General features: G+C 43.8%; 1 protein-coding gene across 1 annotated transcript in view; it reads left to right on the top strand.

Moving 5' to 3' along the window:
* The first annotated feature begins 261 nt into the window (after positions 1 to 261).
* fat1a (FAT atypical cadherin 1a) overlaps positions 262 to 14213 on the top strand; it is a 136312-nt gene continuing 122360 nt past the window's right edge. The window contains 2 exon segments of the mRNA XM_084318023.1: positions 262 to 387; positions 2749 to 6052. Of these exon segments, the coding sequence (XP_084174149.1) occupies positions 2779 to 6052 (3274 nt within the window). The 5' untranslated portion in view covers positions 262 to 387; positions 2749 to 2778.

Consider the following 14213-nt stretch of genomic DNA (forward strand, 5'->3'; position numbering starts at 1 on the left):
ATTATTATTATTATTATTATTATTATTATTATTATTATTATTATTATTATTATTATTATTATTATTATTATTGACTGTTCAAAAATACAGTCTAAGTTGGGGGGGGGCAGATCAAAAGAGTTCCGTCGGCGGCGTTGGTTTCTCTGTAGAGCTGAGAGAGTAGTGAGAGGTCTCCTCATGCCAGCAGTAAGTAGATCCGGGCGTGCGCACCGCGGAGAGATACGGCCTGGGCAGACCCAGTGAGAGGGAGAGAGAGAGAGAGGAGCGCACCGGGGAGCTGGATGGAGGAGCGCAGAGAGGGACGAGTCCACGTATTACAATGCTGAGATTTGGAACCCGTAAACTACACGAAAAGCCTCCCAATTCACGACATTAATGACGGAATAGGTATGTAAAGCGGTGCATTTTTAGGTTTCACGTTTTGCTGATATTACAGAGTCTTTATTGGGGATATCTTTGAAACGTTGAAAAAGTTGAGTTTTCTATTCGCCTCAGAGCCGCTAGCCTTCATTGTGAGGAGCTGCGCTCCGGGAGAAAATAATCGGGAACTACCACTTTCTTTCTTTATCTCTTGTTGCAGAAGTTTAGCGCCTGGAGACATCGGCGTGAATAATCAATATGTGGCTATAATGTGATACTATTATTTATTTAGATTTGACTGGAGTTAGGCCACCGTTTTCTCAGGGTTGTGGCTTATTTATTTGATGTGTTTTATGCATTGTTCTGTATTGTGCGCCTCTCCCCACACTCCTCCATAGTGTTATAGCTACATCTGGCTGCGGGCGCACAGGCTCCGTGGAGTGAATAGGAATGGTCTAAGTTGGGGGATGGGAAAAGGAAAGGACATTTGCATGAAACATAGCTATTTCTTTTTCCTCTTTGTTATTTGGAAACAGTGACGCACATTATTGCCGGTAGTCTAATTGAAATAATGACGAGTTGTTGTTAACTTGTGCATTCTTTCTTTACGATCTACCTTCAAGAGACAGGCTATAACGTTTAAGTTTCTGTGTAGTTTGATCGTCCACTGTGCAGCCACAGGCACATTTCGCCCTGGGCTATATTTTGTGTGCAGACGGATTGCTTGTGACTTTGGGTGGACTCTCTGTTACCTATTAACTACATAGTAATAGCCAACATGTAGACACGGGAATACTGGTCTGGTTGATCCGCAACAAGTAAATAATTCAGATATTTTAAGTCACATTCGGCTGCTTCTGTCACAGCACGGATACCGACTTGCTTCTGGCTCCATTGTTAACAAAAAACAGAAATATATATATATATATATATATATAAAATCGTGTTTGTGTCTTTGCACACGTATTCTGTCTTTGCACATGTCTCATCCACACAAACTGAACAGATTTAAATGAAGGAAGCTACAGGCACTTGTTTGTCAGTAGGGTCGGTGGGCTGTGAGGTTTTTACATTCTGTTGTGGTTTCTCCCTTGGTGGTACACCACCATAGACCCCAGGAGCAGTCCTTGTGTTTATTTTAGCACAGCGCCCACCAGATAGAAAATAGGCAGGCTCACAAACAAGTATAAGCCTATCAGGGTTGACATAAACGTGTAGGCCAGATTTAAAACATAGATATGTGGCTTAGGTTGTCATGCTGTGACACATTCTACCACATTGCCCTGGAGTTGGTAATTGAGGGCATTCTAAAAAAAAAAAAAAAATCTTTGTAAAGTATTTTATTTGTATCTGTGTGCTAGTAGCCTGCTGGCCAGAAATGTTTGTGTAACTCTTTTGTTGCAATTGTTGATGGCCGTTGGCGTTGGGCATTCTAGTCAAGTAGGGATTTTGTGTCTGAACGGTCCCTTTGTAAGCACTATCAGCAGGGTATCAGAGCAGGGTATGGAGGTCTTGGGGAGAATACCATTTCTGAAATCTGATGTATATAAATCCCATCCCAGACATATAAATATTCTTGCATGTGCACATACATGCTTCAACATTTGCCAGTCTTATTTCATTATTTGTTTTGGTTTCCCTGTATCAAATGGGAAAATTAATCATATATTCTTGTACAACCAATGCAAAAAAAATTTGCAGCACAAAATCTTCTGCTCATTTGGCCTGTTCAGTAGATCAATCACGAGTTCAGATACACAAGGTTTTGTTTTTATCATGTGCATTATAAGCGTTAAAATCTCACAATTTTGCGTACAAATTTGGAAGCATTTCTCCACATCCCCTTTCCTGTGGCAACCGTTTGGCTGGTAATCAGCCTGACCGCCACTTGTCATGGTTTGGTGTAAATTAGTTTTAAGGAAGCATCACATCACAGTGCAGAGTGGAATATCGTTTGAGGCGATATCAACACATTAATTTTCATCACCCATTTGGATCTCGTCGGTTTATAATTACACCTTTGGAAATTGGCATTTGTTTATTTATTTAACCCTTTCACTACCACACTACAGAAGGGTGACCCTTTCACTACCACACTACAACCGTCTGTAGTGTGGTAGTGAAAGGGTTATTAACCTTCTGTAGTGTGGTAGTGAAAGGGTTAACCTTCTGTGGTGTGGTTGTGAAAGGGTTATCTGTAGTGTGGTTGTGTGAAAAGGTTAAACCCTTTGTCGTGTGTGGCAGTGAAAGGGTTAACCTTGTGTATTGTTGTCGCAGTGAAAGGGTTAACCATTTTGGTAGTGTGGCAGTGAAAGGGTTAACGCTTTATAACACATGCTATATATAAATATGATGTTGTTAATGAATTTTCTCTTTGTTTGTCTCCAGGTGCTCCTGGGTGAAGATCACGGTACGAACATGACGGGGACACAGATGATTTGGCTGCTCGTGCTGCTGCTCCTGCAGCTCCTCTGTGGGTGTTGCACAGGGACCCAGAGCCCGGAGGCAGCGCCGCCGTCTCTACAGTTCACTCACTCCGTTTACAATGCCACCATATACGAGAACTCCGCTGCTAAGACATACCTGGAGAGTCACGCTAAGATGGGCCTCTACATCGCGGACGCCACCTGGGAGATTCGGTACAAAATAGTCTCGGGAGACAACGAGAACCTGTTCAAGGCGGAGGACTACCTGCTGGGAGATTTCAGTTTTCTGCGAATACGGACCAAAGGAGGCAGCACTGCCATTCTGAACCGGGAGGTTAAAGACCACTACGTGCTGACCGTCAAAGCCGTGGAAAGAGGTACTAATCTGGAGGCGCGAGCCCGGGTCATGGTGCAGGTACTGGACACCAACGATCTGAGGCCTCTGTTTTCTCCGACTTCCTACAGCGTCTCTCTGCCAGAGAACACGGCCATGCGCTCGAGCGTGGCCAAGGTGATGGCGACAGACGCCGACATCGGTACTAACGGAGAATACTACTACAGTTTCAGAGGGTCGACGGACATGTTCGCCGTCCACCCGACGAGCGGCGTGGTGACACTGACGGGGAAACTGGACTATTCCGAGACCAAGCGTTTCGACTTGGAGATCCTGGCGGTGGACAGGGGGATGAAGCTGTACGGGAGCAGCGGCTTCAGTAGCATGGCCAAGCTGACCGTGAGGGTGGAGCAGGCCAACGAGCACGCACCCGTCATCACGGCCGTCACCCTGGCCCCGTCGGACGCAGACCACGACCCCACCTACGCTATCGTGACCGTGGAGGACAACGACCAGGGGCCGAACGGGGAGATAGCGTCGCTGAGTGTCGTGGCGGGAGACCCCCTTCAGCAGTTCAAGGCGGTGAGAACCAGTCCCGGGAGCAAGGAGTATAAAATCAAAGCGGTCAAGGACGTCGACTGGGACGGCCAGCCTTTCGGATACAACCTCACTTTACAGGCCAAGGACAAAGGGAACCCCACTCAGTTTTCGTCCGCTAAAGTCATACACGTTACCTCCCCGCAGTTTAAAGTGGGCCCTCCCGCATTTGAGAATGCCGTATACAGGGTCAACCTCAGTGAATTTGCCCCCCTCCATACGCCCATTGCTATGGTAACAGCCTTGCCCAAATATCCAAATATGAAGTATGCTTTTAGTCATAGGTCTGAAAAGAACAGATTCGCTATTAATCCAGACACTGGCTTAATTACCACAGCAGGCCCCATTAATGCTGATTATGCCCCTAGGTTTGAGCTAGATGTTATCACTAGTGATAAAAAGGCGGCGACTAAAGTGATCATAGATGTGATTGATGTGAACAACAACGCGCCAGAATTCCAGCAGACGTCTTACAAGGCCAGTGTCGACGAGAACGTACCTGTGGAGACCAGTGTGCTAGCGGTCAGAGCTACTGATCTAGACAAGGGAGAGAACGGCTATGTGACCTACAGCATTACCAATGCGAGCCCACAGCCATTTGTCATCGACTACTTCTCTGGTGTCATCAGTACCTCACAGGTTCTAGATTATGAGCTGATGCCAAGGATTTACAGGCTCAAAGTGAGAGCGTCAGACTGGGGGTCCCCTTTCCGCAGAGAGGTGGAGGCATCCGTCACCATAACGTTGACCAACCTGAATGACAATAAGCCCCTGTTTGAAAGCATCGACTGCAATGTCACTGTGCCGAGAGACCACGGCGTGGGCGAGCAGATAACCACGGTGTCTGCTATCGACGCCGATGAATTGCAGCTGGTGCGGTACGACATTAACGCCGGAAACGACCTGGATCTATTCGAATTGAACGCAAACTCGGGGGTTCTCTCGTTGAAGCAAACGCTGAGCGAGGGAGAGGCGGCCAAAGTGTCCTTTCACAGCTTACGTATTACCGCGAGTGACGGTGAACACGAGACTCAGTCGATGATCATGAATATCACCGTCATCACCGCTCGCAAGCCTGTCCAGTTGAAATGCATCGACACCGGAGTTGCCACCATGCTGGCGGAAAAGCTTCTCCAAGGCAGCAAGTTTCACACGCAAACGGAACCCGACGACAACTTCATGGACGTTCACTCCGTCAACCGCTACTCTCCTCAGTTTGCGGAGGCTTTCCCCAGTGTCATTGAGGTCAAAGAGGACCTTCCAGTCGGTGCCCGCGTGGTTCATTTGAGCGCCACAGACACAGACAGTGGTTTCAATGGGAAATTGGTGTATGTTATTTCAGGCGGCGACCCAGAGAGTCGCTTTGTTATAGATATGGAAAGTGGCTGGCTCCTGGTTCATGCTCCTCTCGACAGGGAAACAACAGACCACTATACACTCAACGTCACCGTATATGATCTTGGAATTCCACAGAAATCCTCTTCACGCCTCTTGGATGTCAGGATTTTGGACGCTAATGATAATAGTCCTCAATTCTTGCAGGACGCGTATTCCGTTGAAATCAGCGAGAGCACACTTGTGGGTACGGAAATTATCCAGGTGGATTCCACGGATAAGGACCAAGGGGATAACGGAGTCATCAGGTATTCTATTTTGGCCGGCACAGATCAGTTTTCCATCAACGAGGAGACTGGTGTGGTGACTGTTAAAAAGCCACTGGATCGCGAGGTTCATCCCTTTTATGTTTTGAAGATTGCAGCCCGTGACCAGGCAGTAGGTGAACCTCAGCTTGTGTCTACAGTACCACTAAAGATCATCCTGGAGGACGTTAACGATAACCCACCTAAATTTATTCCCCCTAATTACCGTGTGAGGGTGAGGGAGGACCTTCCCATTGGTACTGTAATTATGTGGCTGGAAGCCCACGACCCTGATATCGGACCATCCAGTCAGGTACGATATAGCCTGATTGACAACGGCGATGGGAATTTTGAGGTAGACAAACTAAGTGGTGCAGTGCGTATTGCACAGAATCTCGATTACGAGAAGAAGCAAGTGTACAATCTCACGGCGAAGGCAAAAGACAAGGGGAAGCCTATTTCTTTATCCTCGACTTGTTTCATCGAGGTGGACTTGGTGGATGTGAACGAGAACCTCCACAGGCCGTGGTTCCCCTCGTTTTTCGATAAGGGATTTATAAAGGAGGACGCATTTGTTGGGACTTCTGTGATGAAAGTAACCGCTCAGGACGACGACGTAGGCCGAGACGGAGAGATTCGATACTCCATACGGGACGGCTCCGGCCTTGGGATATTCAGCATTGACGAGGAGACCGGTGAGTTCCTTTTCCATTCCTTAATGCCATTATCAGTTGCTGCGTAAAGAGCATTATCACTAAGTGTTCAACAGACCAACTAACACAAGGGAAGTATCCACAGTTCTTGCCAACGTGTATGTGTTCCATTCCAGTAGTGTGTGACCCTGAGGTATAAGCGGTTCCTTCCGGTACTACGGGTCAGGTTCCTGATTCCATTCATTTTTTCTCCTTTGGAGAGAATTGATGGCAGAAACAGATGGACCAGCTGTCAGTGTCTCCTAGACCTGCAGTAGACATTCCAGACTAGTTGCTGTGGAACTAAGAGGATCTTTGAGTGTGTCCCCCCCCCCCTTTGCTCACAGTCTTACTGTATAGTCTAGCTGCAAACCTTTATATGGTCACATGGTGTACTATAAATCCATACGATTGAAGTAGTTTTTTTATTGCTGTTTTTAATGTCTATTTTTCCATATCATAGTATTTCAGATTTTCAGTTAGTGGTGACTTTCACTTGCTGGCTCTTTGCTATCTTGCAGGAAATGTATTAATACTCACTCAGCTGCCCCAAACCATTTTAACACCTGTGCCAGAAACTCAAAATAAGCTGGAATTTAGGCGGTTCTGGTCTCAAGAAGTTAACAAGCACCTTCTTTTTGGATGTTTCAGACCTGGCTCACTGCGCTCCTTTTTATACTTAGTAACCACATTCTGGGTGGCTTTAAGTATTTTTGTTGTTCGTTTTTCTCTCCCTTTTTTTACTTTTTGAAATTCATTTCTACTCGGCAGTATACATATTTAATGACTAAATGAGCCAATGAAACCTTATGCATAATGCATGAGCTTTTTCCACATAATGTAACCTCAAATGTGAGATATCTACATAAGAAAGTCTGGTTAATGTTATTTAGTCAACTGAAAAATAATAAATTCATGAACAGCATGAGTATGCATGCACCCCGTTTAATGTTAAGTAGGAAGCAGATAGACAACGTGCTTTATCAAAAGGAGTAGGTTACATTTGTATCTGTAAACCTGTGGGAAATCATTGTTTTGATTGGTAGATTTGGCACGAAGGGATGAACTGGCACGGAAGACATCTCCTCAGGGACCATCTGGCGGCTGTGTGTCCAGTCTTAGTCCTGATTGTTCTCTGGTGTAGCTGTTAGCTGTTCTCTTTTGTTGCAGAAATGCTAACTCATTTAGGTCTATTGTGACTGGTAGATGCTTTGATACTACGTTTTTTAAATGATTAGTCACAGAGATGATTTTCTCAGAACTTAACACTACTGGCAGCTGATGTTTTGCAAGTAGCCTAATAATAATACAGGTCTAAGATGAAGTAGGCCCAGGGACTAATTGTTTGAGACATGAGGTGTTCTCAACTAGGGACGCCACGGTGAGGACATTTCCCCACCAGTTAATAAACTCACGACAACACCGGTCGTTATCGGTGACACCAGACATTTTACAAGATGACGCTCGATAGAGCGCTTACTTTGATCTTTAACGTTATGCGGCTACATTGATCTAACTGTGTCTATTCCATCGATGTCTGTTTTTAATTAGAGTATCCTATCCATTTGTTGGACAGATGGAGTTGACGTTGGGTTCTAATTTAAAAATAAACCCAACGGGTCACGGTAATACCTTCCGGTGATTCGTTGATGGATCAGTACAGTAGCCGGCAGGCTTAGATCTTCAGATTTCCCCCTTACTTTGAACAACAAATACTCAGTCCCTCTTATATTTACTGCGTTGTGCAAACGCAACAGTTATGGATAACCATAACGTGTGTCTGTCTCTACGGTCTGTCCTCCCCAGGAGTGCTTTCGCTGCTGCAGGGCCCATTTTTGGCAGCCTCACTCTCCTGGTGCTTGAAGGTGTGTGTGTGTAGATTAGAGGTGTTGCCTCCGATGATGCCACCTTCATTATACAAACTTTACAGATGGCCTCATTCCCCGTTAGCATTGGGTTAAAATCCCAAATATTGCCAAATCGTTGTCGTGTAACCTGTCGTCTCTAGAGCCTTCTTTTTCTCCGTCACGTGAAGTGAAATCTACTCTGCTGTGTTAGTTTATAATGAAAGTATTGATAACATTGTTTTTTTTATGAACCTGGGCATTGATATGCAAAACGTTTTATTAACACTTTATTAACGCCTTAACACTGAATAAACACCGGTATCACCGCCCACCGCGGGAAGCCTATTCTCAACTAAAGAAATTCTTAGTTGGCAAAGAGTCAGGATTTGATCAACTAATCAAAGAGTTGATTTAATGAAAGTTACCGGTAGCCTAAATATGCCATAGTATAATGATTAAAAAACATTAATGCAATCATGAGAAGAACTTCTAGTGTATATCTCTGTAATGCCAGAGATGCACATTTTACAGTAGTGACTGAATAACTTATTGGCAATGAATGAAGTGTATTCAACAAAAATTATTTTAATGCTAAGTCAACAAACGTTGACTAAAAAGTCGCAGCCCTATTCTCAAGTAGGCCTGCACGATATTGGAAAAAAATCTACATTACGAAACCTAAAGTCCATGATCCAACCTGATATTAACGTCCTTCACAAAGAGAATGCACGTCAAGGCTGAAACGATATATATTGTGCAGCCCTACTCTGGAGTCCTGAGAGATTTGTCTTCATAGTCTTGTGAAAAGTAACTGACACCGATGTCTGATTTGAAACCCTTGGATGGTAGGCTATAATGTTATAGGCCTAGGTCAGGGGGAGCCTGGCCTCATCTTCCCTGCTCCGTTCTCCCATCTCCAAGACTACTATTGGGCTAAGTGATTTATCAATAGGTGCAATGATGGGATTGTCCAGGGTTGAGTGAGTCGTTTTCATTTTCAGTCGTTCACACGGTAGATGAATACAGCTAATGTAAGACTACCCCTACTATGATTTCACCAGCCAAAGGACAGAGTTTATAGGTGCGGTTTCGTAGGGGTGTATGAGAGCTGTGAGGTTACCATATCCACATGGGAGGGTTATGTTGCTGCGGATGCAACACCCCACCATAACTCCTGGGGCGGCAACATCACCGTGATGCAGCTGCATGTTGTGAATGTTGCCCAGATATATTGAAATAGATTAAAACAAGAAAACAAATGAAAAGCGGCAGAGGGACAAATGCCAGGAGCCACATATAGGATACTTCAGCTCTAGATTTCCCCCCAAAGGGGCAGCTAATTATTGAGGGAAGGCTGCAGAAATCTGTGGCTGGCTCACTACCAGCAATCTTGGAACGTATGTATATTAACCCTTTCACTACCGTCACAAAAGGTTAACCGTCTAGTGTGGTAGTGAAAGGGTTAACCGTCTGTAGTGTGGTAGTAAAAGGGTTAACCTGTAGTGTGGTAGTGAAAGGGTTAACTGTCTAGTGTGGTAACGTTAAGTTGTGTGGTTTATTATCCCGAATAATAAGAGATATTAAAAAAAGTCATACAGAAGTAATAGCTTGAAACCCCATAGAGGCTTTTGGGAAGTGTCGTTTCCGAAAAATTCCAACGCTCATCGAAAGCTCTCGGTGCCCTCTACAAAATGGCAGCAAAAAAATACAATTCCCGACGTTCAAATCTTCCAAAATGGTTGACTTTCGCGAAGTAAACAACACTAAAACGAAAATGAAAATCTATCTAATAACACTTTAACCTATTTGGTAAACTAACGTATTGATGATAATATACATTATAAATGCTGTTGTGACATGGTTATGAATACGTTTGAAAAATAAAACGATACTTTTGTCAAACAGTCTGGAGAGATTGATTTATGACATGATGTAATTTGTGGTCCGCCGATGGACCGCACGGGTGGAAGAGGTTAACCTTCTGTAGTGTGGTAGTGAAAGGGTTAACCGTTCTGTAGTGTGGTAGTGAAATGGTTAACCGTTCTGTAGTGTGGTAGTGAAAGGGTTAACCTTCTGTAGTGTGGTAGTGAAAGGGTTAACGTCTAGCGTGGTATTGAAAGGGTTAACATTCTGTAGTGTGGTAGTGAAAGGGTTAACCTTCTGTAGTGTTGTAGTGAAAGGGTTAACCTTCTGTAGTGTGGTAGTGAAAGGGTTAACCTTCTGTAGTGTGGTAGTGAAAGGGTTAACCGTCTGTAGTGTGTTAGTGAAAGGGTTAACCATCTGTAGTGTGGTAGTGAAAAGGTTAACCGTCTGTAGTATGGTAGTGAAATGGTTAACCTTCTGTAGTGTGGTAGTGAAATGGTTAACCCTCTGTAGTGTGGTAGTGAAAGGGTTAAGCATGGTGATGCATAGGTTGAAAGAAATACCAGCTCAAAGCTAAAGCATTATGTGACACCGCAGTCCGCAGCAGGAAGAAATGTGTGGCCAAAAATAACAGTTCTATTCTATAGCCTGCTGTACGGCAAGGCTTCCTCTATCTATTGGTTTTACGGAATGTGGCGCTTTGTTGTCTATGCAACCTACATTTAGCTACATATAGCATAGAACGAGGCCTACACATCACAAAGATTAGCCCTTAGTGTGATATATGTCAGGATCCGGCTAATTCAGTCCTTGTGTGTTCTCAGACACTGCTGTCGGGGTAATTAAGTTAATGGGGGACTTGACATACTTGGGGGCTGCAAGGTATGCTGCTAACTCAATTTATATATAAAAAAGAAAAAAAAACACATGTGGAATGTAGTGCCTTGATTTGATAAAAGCATTTTCAGGAAGCGGACAATCAACTTGTTTCATTCCGTGTCCAAGCGAGAGACCTTGTGCTTAAATGCTGAGCTGTGAAGAACGCCAAGCGCTGCATTTCTTCTCGTCTCTTGAGGATTCGCATAATCCCAAGGTTCTGTTCACTTGAATGCTACCTTTTTTATTTTTTATAATCGTTTAGCTTCACTTTACTTCACGTCACTTTCAACCAAGTGCAAAAAAATTCATGAAAAATGCACTTCTTCTTCCCCAGGTAGAATTCTTACTAGGCTAAAGGACGCTGTGGTATCTGTTATTATTATCAGCTGCCGGTGTGCCAGGCTCAGTGACATCTTTATCCGGCCTGCCTCTTCTTTATAAGCCTGGGCTCCATGTAGCCTAACAAATATAGACCACTTTCCACCCAAGAAATCCCAACCTGAGCATGACATAAGAGCAAAATGGCCACCATGTGAACATGGTCAATTAGCAATGCTAGTAATTTGCTGTGTTTTATACTTCTTCTTGAACTTACATACATGAAAATGCATATTGAAGAGAGTCTTTCCTGGCTTCAATTCAATGTAGTGTCGTACTGAAGGTGAACAAAGGTGCCTGCCTATGCAGTGTTGTTCATTCTAGATTCATGAGAATCTGGGAGCACAGATGCTCATTATATAATGAATGCATTGCCCTTTTTCTCATTGGATAATGTATGCGTTGCCCTTTTGCTTGGAGCCGTTTAAGCGGCATGTACACTGTGAAAGAGGTTTTTGTGAGGGCAAGTGAAATAGTTTGATGCGTAATGACACAGTTATATGAGCGTGTGTGTGTGCGTTTTGCAGTCTTGATCCATGTCTTGATGAAATATTCCTTCTCCTCTATGCCTTTTCCCAGTGTTCCCATATTGCGCTGACCGTTAGAGATGACGCATAAGAAAGGCACGTGGCAAATATTGAACGTTTGCGCCTTGGCTTAGACTGCCTCTAGTATTCAAGATGAGAAGAAGCAATGTGATGGTCATGTCTTCAGGCTGCGATTGACCAAATCTGAACACTCCTACTATAGGGCTGGGTGATCAATCAAATTTAGATTTCAATTACGATTTAGATTTTGTCTTCCCACAGTCATGAAAACGACATAATCGAGATAAAACGATTATTGTGCCACATGCCGTGCTGCTCTAATTTTGTCTTGTGTTGTAAATCCATGCGTCCTTCACAGCGGAGCGCCCCCCCCCCCCCCCCCCCCCCCCCCCCCCCAAACCCAAACAGTAGTTTCAGCCCATATTGAGAGGGAGGAGGCAGCCATGGTGCGTTTCTCCAGTTATTTTGAAAAGGCGTCTCTTTGGTAACTTGAGAGAGAAGATGAGAGAAAGGCAGCCGTTTGTCGCGAAGAAAAATGATGTTCTCAAATCAATGAGTAATCGTGTTTAAACCCTTTCACTACCACACTACCATACCAAAGGGTTAACCCGTTCACAGCGACAATACAGAAGGTTAACCCTTTCACTGCCACGCGACAAAGTGTTAACACTTTCACTACCACACTACAGAAGGTTAACCCTTTCACTACCACACTACAGACGGTTGCATTTGGCCATAACCAAGCAGACCCAACGCCTGCCCACCCCCCTTATTCAGTACCCATGTGCCTGAGCCAGAAGAGTGACTGCAAAGTGGCACATGACTCCAGATAGTTTGTGCTCGAGTGCTGTTGCTTTGGAGACGCCGTGGCCAGGAATGTGCAGCAGGCCAACGTTGATTGTGGGACGCTAAATGAAAAGCACACTTTCCCCTGTTAAAACTTTGTTGCTTTCTCAACCCATTAAGTATTTTTTTTTAAACAGCAAAGGTGCCTCGTGCAGATGGCGTGGTTCATGGCGTGTTAACTATTGTCATGGTAATGAGGCCATAATAATGGACTTTGGCTAACGATGGTGCACTTCAAGTTGCATTAGGCCTAGGCATTGTTCCTGTGTATAAGTGTTGTGATGTAAACCACTTAAATTGGTTGGCCTACTGAGAGGAAGGTTGCAGATTTTTCCATACTCAACAATCCAGTGGTTCTCAAAGTGGGGCTCTGAGACCCATCAGGGGTCCTTTTAAGGGCAATGTATTTTGTTCTATTAGCTCATTTCAACTCTCAAGATTAGTTGGACCATGGCTCTTAAGCCTGATCGGCCCGGTTCAAATGTAGCCAAGAGTAAAGACCCCAACCCTATCAAAACAACAGTCAAAGTGTAAAATCGGCTTAAATTGAACATTCAGCGTGCAATCCATTCTGTTGTTTACATCCCATTATCTCCATAATAGCCGCTCATCCGGGTTACTGAACAAACCGTGACGTAGGTGCAAATACTCAATTGAAAGATTTGGTATCGAATGACACTGTTACATCCTAAATGTAATGAAGACTCTGATTGGCTCACACGGCACACGCAACGCAATTAATGTATTGTAAATATCAACATTATTGTTTTAGTATTGGTATCGAATCCCAGGTATCGGTATTGGCACCGGTATTGGACATTTTCAAACGATACCCAGCCCTACTCTAAACTGCAAATAACAACAAACCCCTCTTTGTAGTTTCACAGCAGTATAGTATAAGACATCTTTTCCTTACTTGTCCAACAAATCGTGTCACTTGAGCCCACATACACTTGTCACATGGATGGATTAACTAACATGTTGGATGCGCAAAAACATTCCTGTAGCTGGTGTTACTTTGGGATCTCCCAGGCCAGATCTGGTTGTGTTCAGGCTTGCATTGTGATTATAACCTTACATAGTCTCTAAGTTGGCTACATTGCACAAACAATATAAAGCAATGGAGTCAAAGAGCATTACTGAATACAGGGTTTGCACAAGGTCCTTGAGGTGCTTAAAGTGCTTAAAAAAAGTCAAGGCCTGGAATTAATTGAAAACAGTGAATTTTTTAACAAGGTGCTTAAAAAGTCATAGAAATTCAAATCAACCATTAGCATTGAACGTTTTGTTCATCGATGATAAAAAATGTATGAATCAAGAAATAATATTTTTTTATTTTTATTTAAAGTGTAACTAATTGTCGGAAATTGGTTTTAAGCCATAAATATTGGATCAGATTTTCTTCTATAAAATTGTATCCTTTTAAATGCCCTTTTACAATGAAAAATAGTGCTTGGAAAGGTCCTTGAATTTCATTTTGCGATGTCTGTGGGAACCCTGCTGTAAAGAGTTATCTGGGTTTAGTTATCGGGCTTCTCAGAATGGCTCCACTAAAGAATGGCTCCAGTGAGTTGACATTAGGGGTGGGAATCACCAGTTTCATCATGATACGATACGACATCGATTCTTTGGACAACGATACGATATTTGCCGATATCACAAAGTCTCTCACGATACAATACGATACGATTAGATTCAGGTGCCTGCGATCGATATGAGATGATATCATATGCCCATTTAACACAATCAGTTATGAGACTCGCCACAGGATTTTCAAAATAAGAGTATCGATATGAATCGATC

The sequence above is a fragment of the Notolepis coatsorum genome (assembly GCF_963971535.1).
Source record: "Notolepis coatsorum genome assembly, chromosome: 7".
Lineage (NCBI taxonomy): Eukaryota > Metazoa > Chordata > Actinopteri > Aulopiformes > Paralepididae > Notolepis > Notolepis coatsorum.